This window comes from Psammomys obesus, unplaced genomic scaffold (assembly GCF_907164565.1).
Source record: "Psammomys obesus unplaced genomic scaffold, mPsaObe1.curated_primary_1811, whole genome shotgun sequence".
Taxonomy (NCBI): domain Eukaryota; kingdom Metazoa; phylum Chordata; class Mammalia; order Rodentia; family Muridae; genus Psammomys; species Psammomys obesus.
Window position 1 is genome coordinate 2,506,836 of NW_026596166.1, and position 26,655 is coordinate 2,533,490.

General features: G+C 38.1%; 1 protein-coding gene across 9 annotated transcripts in view; it reads right to left on the reverse strand.

Moving 5' to 3' along the window:
* The window catches only part of Gphn (gephyrin), a 437,068-nt gene that overhangs the window by 53,846 nt on the left and 356,567 nt on the right, over window positions 1–26,655 (reverse strand). For all 9 annotated transcript variants that reach the window (XM_055595378.1, XM_055595377.1, XM_055595376.1 and 6 more), the window contains 4 exons: window positions 17,373–17,428; window positions 13,030–13,149; window positions 10,997–11,055; window positions 9,694–9,847 (listed from right to left, as the gene is read on the reverse strand). In XM_055595378.1, coding sequence (XP_055451353.1) covers window positions 9,694–9,847; window positions 10,997–11,055; window positions 13,030–13,149; window positions 17,373–17,428 — 389 coding nt within the window. The remainder of the gene's footprint in view (window positions 1–9,693; window positions 9,848–10,996; window positions 11,056–13,029; window positions 13,150–17,372; window positions 17,429–26,655) is intronic.

Consider the following 26,655-nt stretch of genomic DNA (forward strand, 5'->3'; position numbering starts at 1 on the left):
TTCTGATCCTAGTCAATTAGGTCTCATCAGGAGTGGCTGCAGTGTCTTCTTCTGTGGCCTGGTAATGCTGCTTCCCTCTCAGAGGGAGGTAATTAAAGAGCAGGCCAATGAGTTCATGTCAGAAACAGTCCCTGTTCCTATTGCAATAGAACCCACTTGGATACTGAACTGCCATGGGCTACATCTGTGCAGGGGTCCTAGGTTATCTCCATGCATAGTCGTTGGTTGGAGTATCAGTCTCAGGAAAGATCCCTGTGCTCAGATTTTTTGGTTCTGTTGCTCTCCTTGTGGAGCTCCTGTCCTCTCCAGATCTTACTGTTTCCCATTTCTTTCCTAAGATTCCCTGCACTCTGCCCAAAGGTTCTTTTGTTAAGTCCTCAAGAAGAGAATCTGTCTTAATTTGTCTCAGTGACCAATCCACTTAGTTTCCCATAAGAGACCTTTCTCTATTTCTTTTCTTCAGAGATTTAATGCTCTGTTCTTCAGAGATTTAATGACTTCATGATGTGCCTAAGATGTACTTTCTCATCCATTGAAATGGCTTTGCCTTGCTTCTAAGTCTTCTGTGTAAAGTGAAAGTTATAACTTTTTGTAGTGGTAAGTAACTATTTCCATCTCCCTTGTAAGCAGCAGCTGTTTTATACACCTTCTCTTTTTTCCCCATTTTCTAAAATATTTATTAGCTGCTCAAACTAACTTGATGATTATATGTACACCCTAGAATATTCACATAATCCAGATTAACAGAACACACATATACTCTCTCTGTCGTCGGTTATAAACACTAATAGTATGTATTTTTATTCAAATAGCTTTTCCTTATTGCTCTGGGAAAAACAGAAAGTTAGGCTAACTCCCTTGGCTACTTGGTTATAAGGTAAGGTAAGACAAAAAAGAGGAAAATTCACAACTTTCAAGAATAATTTAAGGACTCCAAAAATTTTGTTTAGAGCATGGGGAGATAGTCAGTTGGTAAAGGGTCTGAGTTTGGATCCTTAACACCTGTGCTAAACAAACAAAGAAACAAAAAGCGAGTGTAGCTCCTCAGCGAAAGCTTGTAATCCCAATGTTGGTTGAGCTCTATCTTCAGTAAAAGACCCTGTCTCAAAACAAACAAACAAACAAACAAACAAACAAATTACCTCCCCTCAAAACAGGGAAAAGCCCAACAGGTAAGAGCACTTGATGTTCTTCTAGAGGACCCATAGTCAGTTCCTGGCATCCACATCAGGCATCTCAAAACTGCCTATCACTCCAGCTTCAGGGGAATCCAACACCCTCTTCTCGGCTCCAAAAGCACTCACAGAAACAGACAGACTGACAGACAGATATATAACAAAATAAATCTAAAAAAATTAAGGTTCTATATGTTTGTATGCATGTATGTATGCAAGTGTGATTACCCATGTGGAAATATATGGTAATGGCCTGAAGTGAAGCAATGTCAGGAAATTTGTTGAATGACTAAATTAATGAATGAGCCTAAATACTCAAATCAGGCCATGAAAGATAAAAAAACAGTAAAGATATTCAGAATTGGTAACAGTGTAGAAAAAACAACTTCTCAATATTTAAGAGAAGGCAAAAATCAATTGTGTTTCTGGAGGAAATTAAATTAACATATGATCCAAAATCTTAAATAAAGCATTGACCTAGCAATGCTATGAATGTAACAGAATAATGGAACATGCAAATCAATTTGAATGTTTATTATAGCATTATCTATACTACCAGTAAAAATAAAAATTAAATATCTTCTAATAGAAAAATGATAAATATGAAGAATTTATAGTAGAACTTTTATACAGCCACCAAAGATGGATTACAGATATAAAGAAGATTTGTGACTTGCTATTTAGGTGTAAAATTTTATGACATACAATTGCATTTAGAGTATGTCAGTTTTACATACAGATTTATATTTATATGGGCCTAGGGAAAGACACATATGGGCATAGAAATTAGACTGAAAGAGTACATAGCAAAATGCTAGTGGTTGTTGAAGTTTCTTTTGCTCTATACTAGAATATACATTTCATAAGGATAATTTCATGAGGATAAAGACTGTTTTTACTGTTTATTGTTGTATTCCCAGCAACTGAAGTGGTAAGTAGAATGAATGCTTCTCAGTATGTACTAAATAAATGAACACTAACATTTTTCCAGTATTCTAACAAAACTGTTACTATTATATAATTAAAAAGAGATCAATATATACTCAAAAGAATTAAAGCAGGTACTTGAAGAGCTATATTTACTTTCTAATATTTATATTAGCCAAAAGGTATCAGCAACTCATCTCAAATGTCTGACTGTAAAAAAGAATGCTGATCCATACTGCAGCATGGATAAACCTGTAGAACATTTTAAGTAAAATGAACCAAAAAAAAAAAAAAAAAAAAAAAAGACCCCAAGACTACACTTATATGAGGTACTTAGAAGAGTCAAATTCCTTGAGACAGAAGGTAGAATGCTGGTTCTTAGGTTCTTAGGGTCTGCTGGGAGGAGGAATGGAGAGTTGTAATATGGATATAGAGTTTTAGTTATGCAAGAATAAAACACTTTTATGAGAGGGAGGGAGAGAGAGAGAGTGAGAGAAAAGGAGAGAATAAGTTGGGTGGGTAGGAAGGTAGGGAGGGACCTGGGGGGAGTTGGGTGAAGGGAAAGAATATGATCAAAACATATTGTATAAGGAAAAAAAAAACACTTTTGGCAATAAGAATGTGAGTAGCAGGTGCGGCTCCAAAAGCACTCACAGAAACAGACAGACAGACTGACAGACAGATATATATCAAAATAAATCTAACTCCAGCACTTGGGAGGCAGGCAGATCTCTGTAAGTTTAAGGCCAGCATGGTCTATAGAGTAAGTATCAGGCCATCAAGGGTTACACAATGAGACCTGATTTCAAAAACAAAACCCAAACCAAAATATCTAAACCAAAACCAAACAAAGAACCGAACAAACAACAAAAAAGCAAATGAAAAAATGTAAGTATATTTAATATTGTTTAAAATGGTTAAGATAGTAAATTGTATTTTGAACGTTTAACTACAATAAATTTTTTTAAAAGTTAAAACACCACTGATGACAGTGATAAAAAGCAGTTTCATGGAATAGTGACACTATTCTAAGAAGAGGCAATGTAGGAGGAGGTATTTTTTGGGTGGGAAGGCAAAGATGGTGAATTAGAGGCAATAAGGAAGCTGAAAATGGAAATGTAATGTATTTATGCATTGAGAGATGGTATCATCAAGAGCCCAAATTGGAGAATAAAACTGGCAAACATTAAGGCTGGGAAAGGGATGGAGATCAGCTGCCTTCAGTGTAAAAGTGGCACCTCATCTCCTGGACTCTTTCTAGGTGACGATCTCATTTTATGACCTTAAACACTATAGTTATGCTGGTAACTTTTAAATGTATGTCTTTGTCTCAAATATTTTTCTAATATCACCTTTCTAGTGGGATTTCTATTAGACACTTTAAACTTAACAGGTTTGAAACAGAAGTCCTAATTTCTAGTGCCTATCCTTTCTTAGTTTGGTAAACATATATGTCTTTAGGCTTGCTTAGGACCAAATTTAGTGCTCATCTTAACTCCCTACATTTTCTGATACTCTGTTTTTAATTACTTAGCAAGATCTGTCAGTTTTATCTTCAAAATATATTGTGGGCCTGGTATGTCTCACTATCTCTCCAGTTACTTCAGTGAACTTTTCTCATTAGTACATCTCATATACTACCTTTTTTCCTTGTTCCTCCTACATGCTACATCACTTAAGATGTGATACAGTTAATACCTTGACTGATAAGTTCAGATCACTTATGTTCTATGCTATTTTTTTAATTAAACTTTCATTTTTTATATTAATTACAATTTACTTTGTATCCCAGCTATAGCCCCCTCCCTCATTCCTTCCCTATCCCACCCTCCCTCCCTCATTTCCTCCCTGTCCCTCTCTAAGTCCACTGATAGGGGAGGTCCTCCTCTCCTTCCATTTGACCCTATCTTATCAGGTCTCTTCAGGGCTGCCTGCAATGTCCTCCTCTGTGGCCTAGCAAGGCTGCTCCTCCCTCGGGGGGAGGAGGGGAGTCAGCCATTGAGTCCATGTCAGAAACAGTCCCTGTTCCCCTTACTAGGACACCCACCTGGATACTGAGTTCCCATGGGCTACATCTGAGCAGGGGTTCTAGGTTATATCCATGCATGGTCCTTGATTAGGGAAACAGTCTCAGAAAAGACCCCTGTGCCAGATATATTTGGTCCTTGTGGAGCTCCTGTCCTCTCCAGGTCATACTAACTCCCCCTTCTTTCCTATGATTCCCTGCACTCTGCCCAAAGTTTGGTTATGAGTCTCAGCATCTGCTTTGATACACTGCTAGGTAGACTCTTTCAGAGGCTCTTTGCGGTAGGCTCCTGTCCTGTTACTTGTTTTCTCCTATTTCCAATGTCCATCCCATTTGTCTTTCTAAGTGAGGATTGACCATCTTACCCCAGGTCCTCTTTCTTGTTTATCTTTGTCAGGTGTACAGATTTTAGTATGTTTATCCTATCTTACAGGTCTAGTATCCACTTATATATACAGTATGTCTTTTTGCTTCTGGGATACCTCACTCAGGATGATCTTTTCCAGATCCCAACATCTGCCTACAAATTTCAAGATTTCCTTGCTTTTAATTTTAGTAGTATTCCATTGTGTAAATGTACCACAATTTCTGTATCCATTCTTCCGTTGAGGGACATCTGGTTGTTTCCAGGTTCTGGCTATTTTTCTATTTTACTCTTCCAAGCTGGGCATTGAGATTAAATTGGTATAGGGTCTATCATCTCTCCAACCTCATCTTTTATACACCTTTTACTTTTTCTACTACCACATGGACCTTATTATTCCTCAGATATGATGAATATGTACCTCATCTCAGATACTATTTGTTGTTTACCTGTCTAGAATAAACTTCCATCACATGGCATGTCCTTTGGATGCCACATTTCACTCCAGCAATTGGCTCTAGTCACCCCACCTATAACAGAAGACTTTACCATCAGGTCCAGACAAGAACAGAAAACTCACCTAGGCATTTCAAGTAAAGATGGTGGGAGAAGAGTTTTAAGCACAAGGCATTGGCTATAAATGTGTGACAAAACTTGGAAGTATAAATGAAGAAAATGGTGTTATTAAAGACCAGTGCCTGCAGAAAGCTGCCATTGTCTTAAAGGCTGCTGGAAAGTAATGAGACTAAGAGTTGGGTTTATACTTCTGCTAATGCTTTCACCTTCTTTCTATCTTCTAGTGCTATATGAATGCATTAAAACAGCAAGACCTCACAGGCTTTGTGTGGCACATGCATGAAATCCTAGCACTCAGACAGTAGTGGCAGGAGGGTTATAAATTTGAGGCCAGTAAGGACTATGTAGTGAGACTCTACTTACACCTCCTCTGCCCCAAACTAGTATCTAGACAACTAGTATATATACAAGTCTCCTGGCAAGAGAGCTGGGGACATTAAATTCTAGTATGGGAATGTATTACAGGGCTGGCCTTGGTTAAGTTTCAACAGACAGTAGGCTCTATGGCTATTTTATTATTACTTTTATCTATTTTTTGTCATTTTACCCCTCTGTTTATATTTGTGCCACTTATCACTATTTGCTTATTGACCAATTCCCAGTAAGAATCTCAACTATGTGCAAACAGGAATTTATCTTCTTGCCTATCGCTGATCTGTCTGTCTTGCCTATCAGAACCCTGTCTGGCACCAGTAGCATAGTAAGTGTGGAGGGGTGCTGGGAGCAGTAAACCCCAGCACAGAGATATTTTAAAATTTATTTCAACTTTCTTTTTTTACAGATGTATAATGTATGTTGAGCATATATCTCCTGCCAGACGACTGTTTTACCACTGACATTGTTTAAAATAACCAGTACATGGTGGTTAATAAAAACAAAGTGACATTTAGTCCATTTTATTATTGTTTTCTAATTTTCTATTTCTGTTACCAGGAATATTTGTTTACAATTAAATGTCAGCTTGTTAGTAGGCAACATTTCTTTTGTTGTTGTTCTGTTTTTGAGACAGGGTCTCATGTAGCTCAGAGGAGCCTCATTCCTCCTATTGAAAAAGTGATTTCTAGTACCATGCATGTGGACTGGAAGGTATCATACATACCTAGTGGAAAGTCATAGCTTTGGGTTCCTACGTATGCTGACACTTGTACTAGATAGTTACTGTATAGGCATCTTGAAGCTGTCCAAGTCCATTATAAAAAATATTATTTCCTATGTAGAAATGAAGTTTCTAGGCAAGGGTAGCTCCTGTATTTCTTAGCAGAAGCATTATTTTCTCATACCTGAGCTGGTGCTTGCAGAATAACATTGTAGTTATAGAAGGTCTTGAGGATTGCTAAGAGCATTGTTCTACTGAGTAAGAAAGTTATGAAGGTCTGATGTTGCTGTTTCCTATTAATATATTTCTAAGAAAACTGGCTCAAGCCTTTTTATTTTTTTAATTTTACTGGCTGGCCTGGAAATAATTTCATAGACAGGCCAGCCTCAAACTTGTTTCAGTTATCCCGCCTCTATTTTCCAATGCCTGGGATTACAGACATGTGGGCTTCACACATGCAAGACAAATACTCTATCACTTAGCCATACCCTCAGCCCTAGAGAATGAGTGATTAATAATTGAAGAGAACACTCTGGTGTGTATTCTAATATGTATTATATATTTGTGTGCATATATGTGCATATATGTATGTATTCATTTTATAAAATGCAAGAGGCTAAGAATGTAGACTTAGAATCTCTTAAATAGTACTGTCTAAATTTTAAACCGTACAGTTTATTTAAGTATCTAAACCAAACATTCTGAGATATAGTTGATAACTTTATTTCCATAATTCTGTAAAGATGTCCTCATCCTTAATAGGATTATAGCTTCACGCGATATTGGGCATGTTTCCAACAGCTACACAAATATTTTGTCTGACATTATTTTTTATTCTATAGGCATGGATGTTTTGCCTGCATGTTTGTCTGTAAAGCATGTGTATGCAGTACCCGTGGAGGCTAGAAGAAAGCATTAGCTCCCCTGGAACTGGAGATATAGATAGTTGTGAGCCACTGTGTGGTTGCTGGGAACCAAACTGGGGCCTTCTGGAAGATTTTTAATGGTGACAATCTCTCCAGCACCTTATATGATATTCTTCAGGTTGACTAAAGCAGCTGCACTGTTTGTCTCTATTTTAATGCATTCACATGGTATGACATTAGACTCCTGCTATCACATTAGAGTCAAGAGGTGTACACAGAGAAATGCACATTTTAAGGGTGATGAGATACCATCTTACCCCAGTCTGAACAATACCATCAAGAAAGCAAATACCAACAACTACTGGCAAGGACGTGGGAAAGAACAACCCTTATTCAGTGTTTCTGGCATGGGAACTGGTGAAGCCATTATGGAAATTAGTGTATAGCATCCTCAAAAAACTGAAATAGAAGTATGTGACCCAGCTGTACCACTATACAGAAGCCAACACACCACAGGCATGCTTGTACAGTCGTTTTGTTGTTGTATATTCACAATAGCTAAGAAATGGAGACAACTTACTTGTCCACCAATGGATAAAGAAAATGTGGTACATGGACAAAATCAATTTTTCAGATATGTTTATCTAGGTGACAATAAGAGTAAGGCCACGAAACTATAAAGAGGCTCAGGAAAGTGGAAAAGAGAAGCTTTAACAGTAAAGCGTGAAGAACACAACAGAAGGAAGAAGTATAAAGTGGAAGAGTATATAGTAGGGAAAGAAGGACTAGAGGTTTGCTGGGAGCTGCAGCAAGTACCGAATCAACCAAAATGTAAAATGAAAACAGTACATGAGAACACACTCCTTTGTAAGCCAATTAAAAAAATGGCAGCTCAGTATCCAAGAGTGTTCCCCAATAATAGGACCAGGGACCATCTCTGACATGAACTCATGGGCTAGCTCTTTGATGACCTCCCCCTGAGGGGGAGCAGCCTTACCAGTCCACAGAGGAAGACAATTCAGCCAGTCCTGATGAGACCTGATAGGCTAGGGTAGGATGGAAGAGGAGGAGGACCTCCCCTATCAGTGGACTGGGGGAGGGGCATAGGAGAAGAGGGAAGGTGGGATTGGGAGGGGTTTGGGGAGGATACTACAGCTGGGATACAAAATGAATAAACTGTAATTAAAATTAAAAAATCTTTATAAAAAAATCCTGATATTTGAAGGAAAGTGGATGGGAGAGAGGATATTGTTAAGTGCAAAAAAAAAAAAAAAAGCCAAATCTAGAAAGAAGAATACTGAATATTTCATATGTGGAGAGTATATATGCATCTATGCATATATATGGTTGTAAAAGTAGTTAATTTTGAATATGAGTGGGAGAAGTAGCAATATAGAGATGATAAAATTTAGAAGCAAACCTCTCTACTGCTGCTAAACATGATGCCACTTAGACACAGGGTTATTAAAATCACTGACTTATCAAAATAAAAAGAATGTTTCATGTCAGCTGATAGTTTTTAAGGATGATTTGTACCTAAGAAAATCTGGAATGCAGAATTAGCTTCCTGTTATTAAAACAAAAAATCCAATTCTGTTCTTTTGCTTTGACTAACAGAATTATAAGAATCATAGAGAAAATACTGAACAACTTCATTTTTTAAGACTTAAAAAAACTAAAAATAATACTGATGAAGGATTAATTTTCAAAACAAAGAATTTTTTGTTTTGTAATTTTTAAAGTCTGGTTAGTCTTTAATAGTATAGTTCAAAGACGTTTGTAAAAATGTTGGTATGATTTGATTCTATAACTGAGTTTTTAGAATGTTCATCCTTTCACATTCGCAGCATGCCCATAGAGCTCCTGGACATTTTAACAACCTAGGCAAGAGAGTAGTCAGGAAGGTTTTCAAGAGTTCTCAGAAAAGGACTGATTATCACGTCCTTCCCAAGCCAGGCCTGAGAGGACATGTAAATCTATTGTGAATAAAATACCACTACAGATGCTTCAACTGACCCAAACAAACCCTCAAACAAAACCAAATCAAAAAAGGATCATCAAATCTCTCTGGTGCTCTTATTTATTTCTTGTTTTTCTGAGACAGGGTTTCACTGTGTAGCCTTGGTTGTCCTGGACTCACTTTGTAGACCAGGCTGGCCTCAAACTCATAGAGATCCTCCTGCCTCTGCCTCCCTGAGTGCTAGGATTACAGGTGGGCACCACTGCACCTGGCTCTCTCTGGTGATTTTAATGCACACAGAACTTTAGAAGACAGGATAGCCATGATACCTATTTAAGTCACTTACTTACTTTGATGGATGGGCTATCATTTCAGCAACAAGATACACAAATCATGTTTCAGTGTACTAAGTACTGTGCTTGCTCAGTTTGCTATCAATAGCTTGCAGCTAACATTCTTTGTTTACTTGTATCAAGAGTGGGAAAAGGACATTGGATATAATAATTCATTATAAAAATGGAGGGGAATAATTTCTTAACTTATCTTTTGTACCTGAACTATGCTAAGGCCAACTTATTTCTTTGTCAGGAAAATGTGATCCCATTGTTAAGAATCATAATCTACAATGTTCCATTTACAACAGAAAACAGACATCAGAGTTTTATCTTATAAGCTCCTTGCTTTATTTTGTCTATTTATTTACCTCATTTCCTGTTGACATGACGGCAACCACTGGAAACTTATTAACTTCAACTTCTGTGACACCTACAGTTGCAAGAAGACCAATCTCTGAAGGGCCCATATGGGTTCCTTTGGCCAAAACGCACTCTCCTCTTTTAATGTCATGGCCAATGGGTCTGAAAGTCAAAGCAGAACCATAAGCATATGGCTAAGGTTAACTTTTTCTCAACTCAGAGGGAAACTTCAGCATGAGAGAGACAATCAGGAGAGAAAAAAAAGTTCAGAAATAAGTCAGGAGTCAAATAAGCAATTCTAAAAATTCTAACTTTCAAAGTTATTTCACATTATAGAAGACAAACTAGGACTTATATCTATGATTGCTAAAAAGAAACATGTTACATTTGAAGTTCCTTTATATTTTCTTTTTATTATACTACAGGTAAAATTACCGATTTCAAACTTTCTCTGATGAAAATATCTAGCAGCGTTATCAGTGCTCCACAGCTGGTTAGCTCTGTGGTAAGGGGAATGATGTTAAAAGGTCAGTTAGAGATGATTTCCGTGTAGACGCCTTGGGTCGATCCAGATCTGAGGCCACCTTTCTTGGTTATGTATGCTAGCCTGCTGCCATGAGGCTGGGAGAATTACAGCTTTGTTCCAAAGGGAAGCTGGGCAAATTAGATTTGATGGAACACCTTCTAGTAAACACCTTCTAGTTTAAGAAAATAATTCAAACTATGCATAGTATCTATTGTAGGAGAGAAACATCTTTACATGTAAGGAACAGCAAATTATTACATTATTAAGGATGGTTGAGGAGGGTGTGCTATCATCTACTTGTATAAAACCTAATCACCTCTATTCCAATTTCTGGATAAACTATGAGTTGGGACTGAGTAATTGTGAATTGGCTAAAGGTAGAATTAACCATGGGTATATAACTTTACCTATAACTTTATAACATTACCTTTTTAAAAATAGTTGAAATATGTTTATTCTTTTTTATATTAATTACAGTTTATTTTCCTTATATCCCAGCTGTGGCCCCATTCCTCATTCCCTCCCAATCGTACCCTCCCTCCCTCATCTGTAACATTACCTTTTTTTCATCTTGATTTTGACAATTTTATTCATCTTTATTATTTTCATTTAAAAGGCAGTTTAGACATGGGATGTAAAATTGAGAAAATTCATTTTGCTTCTTGTTAAATCTTGAGAAAAAATGGGTAGTTGGCAGTGCTGTAGGTTTCTAATAGCATGTTCTCCTGAGTTCATGTTCATGCAGAAACACAAGAGGGTTATTTATTCTGTATATTTGAACTTACCGGATATCTTGGCCTGGCCGAGCTTGCACCAGAATTCGCACTTCAAGTTCTTCAGTACCCTGTAAGCAGAGCAGGTCATATAATTTCACATAATATAATCTAATGGAATTTCTGATCAATAGGAATGAGCTTCTCCGACACTTTATCATCAGATAGGCCCAGAATATACACAAATACAGAAGAGCAGAGAACCATTTGCTATACCTCTTTGAAAAAAAATAGTGTGAATTTCTAAAGAGAGCTCCTGAACAATTAGGTTTGGTGTCAATAAATAACTAAATACTTCCTCTAATTTTCATGGTGTAAAAACATCATTTAAATTGCTAAACTGTATCTTGATGTAGGATTCTCAAAGGAATATTATATATACATGATATTCATACATACAAACACATGTAATAAAGGAAGGTGCATACCAACGTCTCTCTTTTGGTTGCTGTGAATGGAGTTCAATATCATGTCAAGGCTCTCAAATTCCTACTGAAAGCTCAGCGGAGACTTACAGCTTGGCTGTGGAGTTCTGTAACTGTATGGCAACCATCAGTTTTACATTCATGGGCTTTGAATAATGTTGTGTCTTGTCATTGCATGGTTTTAGGAAGTGTATGTTCTGGATTTCAATGCTTTGTAGGCTTCGCTGATGCTAATAAATCTCTGCTTGGACAATTTTAAGAGCAAGCAATGTGATCTGTTTGTCAAAAGTTGAATTTTATAAATAAGGGAAGATGATTAAAAAGAAAATCTCCACACCATGAAAGATGGTCATCTCTTAGAATGGTTGTATTTTAGTATTTACTTATTTTTAATCTCTGCTTCAGAATATAAGATTCCTTAAATTTCACAAAACAGGTATAATTATCAGTCTATAAAACTGTAAAAAAATTGTAACTTTTCCAGTTTTATTCCTAGTAGTCTGCTTTTTAAAAAGATTTATTTTATGTGTAGGAATGGTTGGCCTGCCTACATGAAAGCATGCATGTATGTGTACCGCATGTGGGCCTGGTGCTCAGGAAGCTCAGAAGAGAGTGTTGGATGTCCTGGAACTGGAGTTACAAACAACTATGAATCACAACCTGTGTGCTGGGAACTAAACTTGGGCCCTATGCAAGAACAAGAAGTACTTTTAACTACTGAGCCATCTTCAGCCTGTGCATTATTATTATTATTATTATTATTATTATTTTGGTCAATTTCACTTTGTGGGGAAATAGAACATCAACTGAGAAAATGCTTCGTCTGTAGGCAATTCTGTATGGCATTAATGATTGATGTGGGAGGGCCCAGATTACTTTGGGTGGTGACACCCTGGGCATGTGAAGGAAGCATGCTGCGCAAACCCTGGGAATGAGGCCAGTGAGCAGCATCCCTCTGTGGCCTGTGCTTCAGTTCCTGCCCTGACAGAGAAGCCTGTGACCTGAAAGTTGAAATAAACTCTTTTCTCTGCATGTTGCTTATTCATGGTGTTTATCATAGCAATAGAAACATAACCAGGACATGCCCCAGTAGTCTGGTTTTAATAATTACTATTAGTTTCATTGAGAAAACGGTCTATTTAGAGCCCATAAGTGTCCTTTATTTGAGACAGTGCAGCGGGATTGTCTCAACACTGACACAAATTTAACATTTCAAGGCTTCCATATTATGGCACAGCTTTTTCTTCAACAGAAAACCAGTGGTGAAAGGGTCATTTGGTTTAAGAAGTTGCCCAAATGTTCTCTGTTAAAGTCCTTTATATTAAATTCTGATTTCAAGAACACCTTCACACTTTATCAGGAATTAGTCTCAATGTTCTTTTATTGTGAAGTAATTTCTTTGTTTGCTTGTGAAAATTCTCATGTTAAGCATGGTCCAAATTCTACAGTAATAATAGCATAAAAGTTCCTCCAATGTCAAAGGATTTTCAATCTTTAAGTTTATCTGCTAGAGATCCTCAAACCAAAATAACAATATTAACAACACCCCCTGAAAACCCAGGTTAATGTTATAAACACTGTGGAAACGGAGTCTGACTTCAAATACTGGTAATGACGTACATCATCTGATTCCCTGATGAGTTCAGTATCTTCAACTTGTACTACTGCATCAGCACCGCAGGGGATTGGAGCACCTGTTGTAACCCGCATCACTTGTCCTGGCATTACTGTTTGAGTTGGCTGGAAGTGCAAACAAAAAAGACACTTGGTCACTTAGTTGCTGCAAAACAACATCTCCAGTGGATGTATCGTTTTTTAAGAAATAATGAAAATGTTTATAGTTTCCTCACTTAGGACCAGTGTAAGCTACCCAGACAGAGCTGTATTCACACCAAAGAGTCTGCAACTTGATTTAAGCTATTTGTTCTTTAAGGCCTGTACTTTACTTGGAGTCCTGTTTTGAAGAACTGCCACTCACATTTGCCACTATTGCTTCGCATTCAAATAAACATAAATTGTGTTACTGTAAAGTGATTTGAGAATCTGTCAGAAAAATTTCTAAGTCCTAAGAGAGTATGAATGATAAATATGAAAACCCATCATTTTGATAGTTTGCTGGAATTCTGTTTGACAAATGTAGTACATCATTACAGAAAGTATTTGGTCAAATAAAGGTGATCCAGAAAAGCCATTTAAATTATTTCTCTTGGAAAATTTCCTAATATTTCATAGTATTCACTTATAAATTTCATAGTATTAAACTTATCAGTTAATAAATATTTAAAATGTAGACTTAAACCATTTAAAAACATCTAAGTGTGTGTAACAATCTGGATTAAGCATGAAAAAAGCATGTATCTACCTTGATCCATTTGATAGGTTCGAATAGGCTTCATGATCACCTGTCAGAGGTCGTGATTTAGGACAGAATAGAAACAAGAATGCTCCAAATTATCCCTAAATGAAAATCCTGATACAACAGTAAAAGATGTTTAAAAATTTTTATGTATATGAGTGTTTTGCCTGTATGTATGCATGTTCGGCACAAATGGTCTGTTGTCCCCGAAGGTCAGAAGAGGGCACCCGATGCTCTAGAACTAGAATTATAGTTGTTTGCAAGCTTCCCTGTGGTGCAGGGGCCTGAAGAGCACGTGCTCTTAAATGCTACCGTCTCTGTAGTCCCATGTTGTGTGACACACACCTTACACACCTACACTCTCGCACACACCTTAGGCAATGTTTTAGGAAAACACTGTGTGTTAAGATCTAGCACATCTTACATGCTTTAAACCACTTTACTCTGCTAATTTCAGTAAAAGACCTTCTAGTATTGTTCAGAATTATTACATATTCATATACATTTCTACAAAAATAATGCATGGGATTTAAAATGAAAAGTTAGGGTCATTGTTTTTTGTTTTTTTAATTGCACTCTACAATTCCAGACATCACTTACTATCTGGGACATATTTACAAAAATATTTTTATACTTCTTTGAGAATTTTGTATAATGTCTTTTGATCGTAGTCCTCCTCCTTCCCAGCTCTTCCCACATCCTTGCTCACCTTCCTACCCATCTAACTTGATTTCACCCTCCCCCATTAGACACAGTTTGTGTTACCTGACTGCTCTTGGGTATGGAATCTGCCCTGAAGTCTGGTTGATATATTAGGTATCTCACCACTTAAGAAAACTGATTTACTCCTCTTCTTCCAGCAACACTCAAGTGCCAACAGCTCCTTAGCTAGGGGTGGGGCTTCATGCCCATCCCCCCCTTCCTTGCATGTTGGAATTTCTGTTTGGCTTGATCTTTTGCAGGTTTTTTTTTTTTTAATGCTGTCACACTGCTGTAAGTTCATATGTACATCTCATGAATTCTAAATGGTAGGCAGAAGATTCCTATCACATCATATTGAACCCAAAGTTAAAGATATTAATGGGGCTGAGAGATGGCTCAGCCATTAAAGGCTAGGCTCACAAACAAAAATAAATATTAATAGACATGTAAAAACTTATATGTCTATTTAGATCAAACAATACAACTGACATGTGAAGGACTCAACTACAAAGGTACATCCTAGTAATATGTGGCCTACTTCTTTTAGTCTGTAAGGTGAGCAGGTATTCTCTCTTAGACTGAATTTTCCTATGTGCTTCATGTATATAAGTGTGTGTGTGTGTGTGTGTATGTTTGTATGTGTGTATGTATGTATATGTGTGTGTATGTATACACAGTTAAAATCTTGGCCTTTTATTATTGGAGGTACTGAGTCTCATTCTTTGGAAATCTAATGACAACATTTCATAATTACACAGTATTTTCTTTGAAGACATCCACTGCTAATTACTGGGACCAAACCATTAGTGATTTAAGGTCACACATTTTAAAGCACGAAGAAATGATTTTTTAAATCACTTTCCTGTGTATACAATGGCACCTCAGTGCTCAAGTGTAAGCTGTGAGTGAATAATGTAGCTCTTACAAGATAGCTGAGATTGCTCTAAGTATGTGTAACACATATTGTAGATAAAGAAAACTACAGGTAATCTGAAGAAAAAGCTGCCTTCTTGAACTATTTCAATCTTATCTCATAAAGCCTTTATAAGAACTTAGAAACTTTTAAGTTTCACAGTTGTTTTTATACTCCCAGTTCTCTAGTTAGAACTAACAAATAGTGTGTATGAAGTTTAGAGACCCTTATCTGCTATGGTGAGGCTAACATAAACCACCTGCAGTTCTCTGAGTAGTTCATATAACTTCCTGTCCTTTAAAAAATTAACCAATAGGCTGGGGTCAGATAGTAGGCGAAGAGGACTTCCCCTATCAGCGGACTAGGGAAGAGGGATAGGGGAGGAAGCAGAGGGGAGGGTGTGATCAGGAGGAGATGAGGGAGGGAGCTACAACTGGGATACAAAGTGAATAAATAATAATGATAATAAAAGAGAAAAATTTATTATATAATAAAATTTATATACATTACTTACATTGTTAGTATTTATATATTGAATAAATAAAATTTAAAATTAAAAATATACATGATTGCTCTGTCTACACACACACACACACACACACACACAAAGAGGGAATCAGATTCCATAACAAATGGTTGTGAGCCACCATGTAGTTGCTGGGAATATGAACCCAGGACCTCTGGAAGAGTGTCAGTGCTCTTAACTGCAGAGCCACCTCTCCAGACTCCTTGTTTTGTTCTTTTAAGGCAGGGTTTCACCATATATTTAGTCATGGCTGGGCTGGAATTTGCTATGTGACCCAGGCTGACCTTGAACTTGCAGTGATCCTCCATGGTTTCTGCTAAATGAGTGCTAGAACTATAGGCGTAAGGTGCCAGGCACCTCTGGAATTTTGACCTACACTGCTCTGTGACTAGAATGCTCCAGTGTTATCCTTCTAAGCATCTTCTGTTGAAACGTTCAGTTCTCTTCTGCATTCCAGAGTGTTTGATGGGAACACCATTAGCTCAATAACTAATATATTGTATAATATTTAGTTGTTTATGCTTCCTCCTCTACTGACTTTTGCAAAGAAGAAATTGTGTCTTAATGTAAGTTATATGCCAGAATAAAGCACTTGCTAATTATGTCAGTGTGCTGGATAAGGAATGCTGAGTAGACTCAATTGAAGATCAGACATTTCTTGTGGCTTTACTATAAAACGGATGTTTTGTATGTTCATATCTGATAGATATATGTGTTATCAAATAAAGTCAAAAAAGAATCAAAGGAAAATGGCTCAATGGGTAAAGTGCTTAATGTGCAAGTGTGAGGAGCTGAGTCTGAACCCCCAGAACCATATAAAAGCAAGCACAGCAGCCTGTGCCTGGGGTTCCAGTGTTCCACGCTGAGATGCAACATGAATACCAGAGAACTCCATGCTAGCAAGGACAGCCAGCATGTACACGTAGAAGACTACTTGTTTTGTCCCTAAATATTATATGAAATAAACTAGTGATAAGTAATTTTTAAAAAAGTATCAGTTTTGGTAAAACCTATCTCCATGTCTTCTTTTCCCCCTTGGCTTCTCATGTACTTTTATAAGTACTTAAAATGGACAGGGGTTAAGGTAATATGTAGAAGGAGGATGCCAACATTAGTGACTCTAGCTTCCTTATTTAAACATCCAAGCATTAAGGTATATGTAGTTCTAGCCAGAAAATCAAACTTTGTAGGAAGAGGAATCAGTCAGAGGGCTGGTGAATGCTTATGAGGCTTATCTGTGGGGGATGTAACACAATTATTTATTACGGCACATATTGATAGATGTAGGTTCATTAAGTAATGGTTTTTCATTGCTGTTCACATGGGGACCTTTCTTTGATCCCTTGATGGTCTTTTGACTAATCCTTCTCTAAGACTTCCACATGCTGATATTAGAAACTTAGAATTGGATGCCCAAAGGCTGTGAAGCAGAAATCTTCAGTGTCTTTCAGGGTTATCAATCTCACCTGTTCACCAGCTTGGGATTCCCCAATGATGAAACGATCTCCTGGACCATCAGCAGCTGTGAGATGGAACAGAGCCAAGAATAAATATCAACATGGACTTAAAGCAAGAGATAAGAACCAAGCATTGGCAGAAGTGGATTGATTTGTGCCCTTTCTTGACATGGTTGGAGACGGTCTTCGTGCCATCATTGCCACACGTAATGCTTTTCTCACATGATGTTCATTTGGCTTATCCCTTCAAATGACGTGGCCATATCCATGTACTTATAATAATACATGCACGCTCATGGATGTATGAATATATCTGTTTGCATACCCAAACTTCTCCAATATTTTTGAAGCACTTTTTGATATCTTAACGTTTTCTTTAAATAAGGAAAATGGGAAAATCCATGGATCCACGCTGGGCTTGACTTTGAGGCGGTTCTACATCTGCTTTCCTGGGATTACAGACGTGCACTTAAAATTACTTAAAAATTTTTAACATATACGTGCACTTGTGTGTGAAAATGCAAGCAAGCACCAATCTGTCATGGTACACATGTGAATGTCAGAGGGCAACCTTGCCTGCTCCCTTATTTAAGACAAGATCGCTGTCATTTTCTGGCTGTATATGGTGGAATAGCTGGTCCACAAGTTTCTGATTTTTTTCTCCCATCACCCTGAGGAAGCTTTGGGATTTTTATAGACTCTCATGCTTGGTTTCTGAAGATTTCAGCTCATGTCCTCGAGATTACTTTGCAGGCACTTTCACCTACTGAACTTTCTCCCCAGCTCTTAAAGACACTTATTTTTAAACTGGAAAAAAAAAACCCCACCAGAATTAGGATTAAAACAAACAAGCAAACAAACTTCTTGTTTAGTCTCATCCATTCCTTCTCCAGTACCTGACACATATACTAAGGTACTAACTGGGGAAAAAAAAGAATTTCTAAATACCATGTTTTCCTGATATAGTATTTGGGTTTCAAATCAATACTACTGGCAATGCAAGGACTACCTAATGATTTTTATGAACACTACTGTTACTTCGATGTCACTGATACAGCAAGGGGTTTGAGGCTCATATATGGGGATGATAACACCTTACATATGAGTATTTAATTATATTTACAATAACAGTGACAAGTATAAAACATTTTCTATTTTAAAGGAGACATGAACTAACTCATTGTAGTCTTTTCTTCCTTCTCTTCATTTTGCCCATCATTTACAGGAGCTCACTTTGTAGAACAAGCTGGCCTTAGTTCATCATGTAGCCTACACAGTTCTTGAAACTGCAGTGTTCCTGTCTCCAACTTCAGAGTCTTAGAATTATAGTCATGTACTATCATGCATGGTTGTTTCTTTAAGTGCAAGGCAGTATTTTTTTAAAGGCTTAAATAAAATATTGTTTATGAGTTACTTTTTTCTCACAGTTGACTTTTGTTACTTTGATGTAGATAGGAACAAAAATTGAAACAGTGTCCCTTTTATTACTATATGCTGTATCATGACCTTTATAAATATTATCTCAGTGAATAAATTCTTGGAGTTTTGTATTTTTTGGAAGCCGATATTGAACTAGAAAGTTTTCCTGAAATGCTATCTTTATAATGTTACATTTACATGTTCATTAAAAAAGCCTCTTCAATTTAAAACACAAAATCATTATTTCAAGAATTAACATTTTACACATCTTGTTTAATGTATTAAACAACTTATTTTTGAAGTAGTTTAAAGCAAATTACTTTTTATTGAAAATTAATGAATCAATTATTTTATAATTTCATACTGAAAAATGTGAACAAGTTTCTGTTTAATTTTACTTATTTCTATTTCTCTACTAGAAAAGTAATATAAAGATCTTGTTTCCTCTTAGAGCCATCTAGACTTCTCACTCTTCTCCCCTGCCCTTTATTTTAAACTTCCTGCACAAGAGTGAGTCAGCATGGCTGCAAACAGTAGAGGAGAGCTGAATCTGAATCATGACTCTGTCTATTATTAGATTCAGGGCTTTCAGCAAAGCCTCTCACCTTGCTAGTAAAAATAATGATGACATATACAAACCTTTTAAAGCTATTCATTTCTTTTATTCTTTCAGTAAATTTCTACCAAGCGTCTCCTATTCCCTAAGTGTTAAATTAAGTGCTGAGGACAGTGTAAACAGTAAAATGAGATTATTTTTATTCTAATGTTGTGCCAGACTGTTTCAAGTTTTTTTTTTTTTTTCAAACTCTGGATCCAAAATTTCAATGGGATATAACATCAACTTGTAAACATTTTTTTCTGATGAAAAAGAATACAAATATTTCATAGGTCAAGCACAGCTGTATGTGACTGCAATCCCAGCTGCAGCAGAGTCTTAAGTAGTATGGCCATTTGTGCATCACAGCTCACGACCAGTCTAGGTAACTATTAACATTGAATGGTAGGCACAGGACAATAGCATTTACATATATATGAAAATCCAGTCAGGGTAGAGGGAGGTGAGAAGAGACAGTAACAAGGCTGTGATAAAAGACTTCACATGGCAATTATACTGGGTGATCAAATCACAGATACAATTGTTTGTAATTTTAAAAAATCTGTAGACCTTTCCAATGAAAAGCAGGAAGCATAGGATAAGGATTGTTAAGTAGAATATAATTTGTATTTTTTTTTCCAGGCGGTGGTAGAAAATGCCCATTATTGTTACTATTGGGAAAGGAAATATTTCTCTAAATCATGGTAACTTTTCTTCACTTTTTAAAACATTTATTATTATTATTTTTTTATAAATTATACTTTATTCACTTTGTATCCCAGCTGAAGCCCTCTCCCTCATCCCCTCCCAATCCCATCCTCCATCCCTTATCTCCTCCCATGCCCCTCTCCAAGTCCACTGATAGGAGAGATCCTCCTCCCCTTCTTTCTGACCCTAGCCTACCAGGTCTCATCAGGACTGGCTGCATTGTCCTCCTCTGTGGCCCGGTATTAAGGCTGCTCACCCATCACGGGAAGGTGATTAAAGATCCAGCCACTGAGTTCATGTCAGAGGTATTTTCTGTTCCCATTACTAGGGAATCCATTTGGAGACTGAGCAACCATAGGATACATCTGTGAGGCATTCTCCATGCATGGTCCTTGGTTGGAGTATCAGTCTCAGAAAAGACCCCTGTGCCCAGAATTTTTTGGTTCTGTTGCTCTCCTTGTGGAGCTCCTGTCCCCTCCAGGTCTTCCTATGTTTCCCTTCTTTCATAAGATTCCCTGCACTCTGCCCAAAGTTTGGCTATGAGTCTCAGCATCTCCTTAGATACTTTGCTGGGTAAAATCTTTCAACAACCTTCTGTGGTAGGCTCCTGTCCTGTTGCTTGTTTTCTCCCTCTTCTGATGTCCATTACCTTTGCCTTTTTTGCATGAGGATTGATCATCTTACCCAGAGTTCTCCTCCTTGCTTAGCTTCTTTAGGCAGACAAACACTTAAAGAAATGCTCAACATCCCTAGTCATCAAGGAAATGCAAATCAAAACGAGATTTCACCTTACACCCTTTAGAATGGCTAAGATAAAAAACTCAAGTGAGAACACATGCTGGAGAGGATGTGGAGAAAGGGGAACCCTCCTCCATTGCTGGTGGGAATATAAACTTGTACAACCACTTTGGAAATCAATCTAGTGCTTTCTCAGACAATTAGGAATGGTTAAGATCCAGCGATACCACTCCTAGGCATACATTCAAAACTTGCTCAGGTATACAACATTTGCTCAACCATGTTCGTAGCAGCTTTATTTGTTTTAGCCAGAATCTGTAAACAACCCAGATGTCCCTCAACTGAGGAATGGATACAGAAATTGTGGTACATTTACACAATTGAATACCATTCAGCAATTAAAAACAAGGAAATCATGAAATTTGCAGGCAAATGGTAGGAACTAGAAAAGATCATCCTGAGTGAGTTATCCCAAAAGCAGAAAGATACGCATGGTATATACTCACATATAAGTGGATATTAGACATACAATATAGGACAAACATACTAAAATATGTTAACTGTTTTTGAATTAACTAAAATCAACTGTTCCATTTATGCATCAGTTCACTGAAGTACTATCTCCCATATCTTACAGTCTTCCTTCTTTATTTAAAATAGCTTACAGTACATAGCAATAATAGACTACTAATGAGCTGAATAAGCAAGCTATGGCCATAAAAGATTCACATATATAAAATGGCAACCCAGAAATGCCAATGATTGAAGCAACAAAGAACCAATTCTAAATCAAAATGGCTGTGGATGTTGAATTTGTATACTTTAACACACCGAATATGGTTTGATTCATACTAATAAGGACCAGGCAGGAAGGTAATGAATAATTTTATAACGTTATTTTAAATTTTCTATACTTTCTATTTATATCTTTAATTTGTATGTAAGTAAGAAAGCGCTTTAAAAATTAACTTGGTAAATTCACTCAGTGGTGGGTTTCTTTTGACATGTTCTTTCAAAGCTGGTATGTAGGATTCTTAAAATACTTTATGGTTTAAAATACTTTCTGTTTTTACACAATTCCAAAACAAGATCCAAGGTGATAAGCAACCCAGCTTTATTTTATTTTAGAACATTAAACTTGAGATTCTGAGTTATTAATATTATTTTAACATGTAAGAAGGATTTGTGCAGTACCTCTACATTAAAGTCATGAATAAGAGAATGCTTAGCTTAATTAGGGAATGAGGAAATATAAACTTTTAAATACACTGGGGGCTGGAGAGATTACTCAGTTACTCAGCGCTCTAGCTTCTCCTTCATTGCACCTGGATTTAATCTCCAGCTCTCAGGCAGCAGCTCAGAGCCCTCTTGTGTCTTTAGTCCCAGAGTACCCAATGCCCTCTTCAGGTCTTCTCCATCACACACATTGTGCATACACATACACAGGCAAAACACCCATACATATAAAAATAAGTAAATTAGAGGCGGGGCAAGATGGCAGCGCCGGGAGGACTCTCATTCTGAGGAGCAGCACAGCAGGATTGGCACAGTGACCAGCAATCAGAACTCGCGGCCATAAAACACAAGTGGTTGTGTTTCTCAGGTGAGAGGATACCCCACGGTGGGGGATTCGATCAGCTTTAACTCACCCAGCAAAACCGCGGAAGAGATCCCCGTTCCGCCAGGCGCTTGGTCGCCAGCCCAGAGCTACCCGCCAGCGCGATCTGGTCACGGTCCCAGACTGAACTGTGGGCCCACAACACCATAGACTGGATCTCCCAGTCGAGAGATAACCCCACGGAGCAGGAAACAATTGGGACCGACCCCAGGTTACCCAGACATCCCCTGGAAAAGACTCGGGTTCCGCGGGTGCCCCAGGAGCCAGCCCGGACCCAGAGCCGGGAGGGACAAAGGCGCCTGCTTGCACAGAGCCCTGCCTGCGCGCGTGATTCGCCGCCTCAGATAGAACTGTGGGCACCAGGGCAACAGGGCACCAGACTGCGTGTCTCTGGCAGGAGGAAACCCCCAGCGGAGGGGGTCAGCAGCTCTAACGCTTAGGACACCCAGCACCAAAACACTTCCTGGACTCACGCAGACACTAGTGCAGGCAGAAGCGCTGTGCTCTGCCGCCATTGTTGCGTTCCCCTGGGGCACTGGGACACACAGCTGCATCCTCGGACCTGCAGGAGTCGAAGAGCCATTACAGCAGCCCTCAGATACTGTACCAGGGATCGGCCAGTTGTCCCTGGCTGGACTGCCAAAACTGTAGGAATCCCTGATCCTTCAGGGGGGCTGCACCCACAGCGTCTGGACCAGAGCAGTGCCTGTAGCCGCCATCCCAGACAGAGACACACAGCTTCTGGTCCAGAGTGAGGCACCCAGCCTCCAGACCAGAACAGTGCCCCCAGGCGCCAAATCAACCTAGGTGCACATTCTCCAGATCCAGAGCAGAGCAATCAGCCTTTGGCCCAGAGACTTGCTGAGTGCACCTCCCACTTTCTCAGACAGAACTGTGCGCCCCAGGATAACAGACTGAGTTTCCCTGTTGGGAGAAAACCCCATAGCTAGGGAATCAGCAGTTTCTTCAAGAGGACTGTACATGGAAATTTAGTGAGCAGCAGCACACTAAATTTATAACAAGAAACACAGCAGTGGGGCAGCTGTCTTGAGAAATTTTATGGGTAAGAGGAGATCCCCCCCTGCCTAACATAGACCACAGCTACTACTCAGGGCTATAAACCTGAGGTGAGCAGTGGCATCTCCGGAGAAACACTGGCCATACAGTGACCATAACCAAAAAGCAGAGAAGGACTCCTTCAGGAAAAATCATCTTCCGGCCAAGGGGATACTCCCTACCTCAGGACTCCAGGAAGCACAGAAACTAACAGCCAAAACCTAAATCAGCCCAATGGGTAGAGGTCAGCGTAAAGGCTCAACCAACAAAAGACAGAGCAATATGGCATCTCCAGAACCCAGCCATCCAGGGGCGAACAGCCCTGAACAATGCAGCATAATAGAAAATCAAGAAGAGGACCTTACATCTATGTTGATGAAGAGGATAATAGAGGAGACAAATAAAATACGTAAAGAATTAGAGGAAGATAAAACCAAACAGATCATGGCTATCCGTAAAGAAATGGAGGAAGATAAAGACAAGCAAATTAGGGCCATCCGTGAAGAAATACAGGAAGATGCAGCCAAACAGCTTGTGACCTTCAGAGAAGAAATAATTAAATCACTGAAAGAAATCAAAGAGACAGAGTTGAAGGAACTAAAAGAAAAAGAGGAAAATACAAGCAGACAGGTGAAGGAAGTAAACAAAACAACTCAAGACCTGAAGATAGAACTAGAAAAATTAAAGAAAACACAAATGGAGGAAATAATGGAGAGGAAGAATTTAGGGAAGAAAACAGGAACTACAGAGGTAAGCATAACCAACAGACTACAAGAAATGGAAGAAAGAATCTCAGGTGTAGAAGATACAATGGAAGAAATCGATGTATCTGTCAAAGAAAATGTGAAATCCAAAAAATTCCTGACACAGACCGTCCAAGAAATCCAAGACAATATGAAAAGACAAAATTTGAGAATAATAGGAATAGAGGAAAAAGAAGACTCCCTTCTCCAAGGCCCAGAAAATATTTTCAACAAAATCATTGAAGAAAATTTCCCCAAGTTAAAGGAGAAGCCAATAAGGATACATGAGGCCTACAGAACACCCAACAAATTTGACCAGAAAAGAAAATCCTCCCGCCACATAATAATCAAAACAGGAAGTATACAGAACAAAGAAAAAATACTAAAAGCTGCAAGGGAAAAAGGCCAAGTAACATATAATGGCAAACCCATTAGAATCACACCTGACTTTTCAACAGAAACTATGAAAGCCAGAAGGGCCTGGACAGATATCATGCAGACCCTAAGAGAACACAGATGTCAACCCAGGCTACTATACCCTGCAAAACTCTCAGTCCTCATAGACGGAGAAAACAAGATATTCAATGACAAAAACAAATTTCAACAATACCTACACACAAATCCAGCATTACAGAAGACACTGGAAGGGAAAATACAACCCAAGAAAATTAGCTTCTGTCAAGAAAACACAGGAAATAATTAACCTTACTACAGCAAAACAAAAAGCAACCAAGCACACAAACTTATGAACACAGCCAACATCAAAATCAAAGGATCTAACAGCCACTGGTCATTAATCTCTCTCAACATCAATGGACTCAACTCTCCAGTAAAAAGACACAGATTAACAGAATGGATACGTAAACAAAACCCAGCAATCTGTTGCATACAAGAAACACACCTAAGACACAAAGATAGACATTACCTGAGGGTAAAAGGTTGGAAGATGACTTTCCAAGCAAATGGACCCAAGAAACAAGCAGGAGTAGCCATTCTAATATCTGATAAAATAGACTTTCAACCAAAATTAATAAAAAGAGATGAGGAAGGACACTTCATACTCACCAAGGGAAAATTCCACCAGGAAGACATCACAATCCTGAACATCTATGCCCCAAATACAAGAGCACCCACATTTGTAAAAGAAACATTGATAAAATTTAAACCACATATAGATCCCCACACATTAATAGTGGGAGACTTCAACACCCCACTCTCAACAAAGGACAGGTCAACAAAACAGAAATTAAACAAAGAAACAATATCTCTGACAGAGGTCATGAATCAAATGGACCTCACAGACATCTACAGAACTTTACACCCAAACACAAAAGAATTTACCTTCTTCTCAGCACCTCATGGAACCTTCTCCAAAATAGACCATATAGTTGGTCACAAAGCAAGCCTCAACAGATACAAGAAGACTGAAATAATCCCTTGTATCCTGTCTGATCACCATGGAATAAAGCTGGACTTCAACAACAACAGAAATAGCAAAAAGCCTACACACTCATGGAAACTGAACAACTTGTTACTAAATGACAGCTGGGTCAGGGAAGAAATAAAGAAAGAAATTAAAGCCTTTCTAGAACTCAATGAAAATGAAGACACAACATACCCTAACTTGTGGGACACAATGAAAGCAGTGCTAAGAGGAAAGTTCATAGCACTAAGTGCCTTCAAGAAGAAATTCGAGACAGCTCATTCAAGCAACTTAATGGCCCACTTAAAAACCCTAGAAAAAGAAGAAGCAGACACACCAAAAAGGAGTAGACGGCTGGAAATAATCAAACTCAGGGCTGAAATCAATCAATTAGAAACAAATAAAACAATTCAAAGAATCAATGAAACCAAGAGCTGGTTCTTTGAGAAAATCAACAAGATAGACAAACCCTTAGCCAAGCTAACTAAAAGGCAGAGAGACACCACCCAAATCAACAAAATCAGAAATGAAAAGGGGGACATAACTACAGACACTGAGGAAATCCAAACAATCATTAGGACTTACTTCAAAAGTCTATATGCCACAAAATTTGAAAATCTAAATGAAATGGACAATTTTCTTGATCGATTTGACTCACCAAAGCTGAATCAGGACCAGGTAAATCAACTAAATAGTCCTATATCCCCCAAAGAAATAGAAGCAGTCATCAAAAGTCTCCCATCCAAAAAAAGCCCAGGACCAGATGGCTTCAGTGCAGAATTCTACCAGACCTTCAAAGAAGAGCTAACTCCAATTCTCTTCAAACTATTCCACAAAATAGAAACAGAAGGAACATTACCAAACTCATTCTATGAAGCCACAATCACCTTGGTACCTAAACCTCACAAAGACTCAACAAAGAAAGAGAATTTCAGGCCAATCTCCCTTATGAACATTGATGCAAAAATACTTAACAAAATACTTGCAAACCG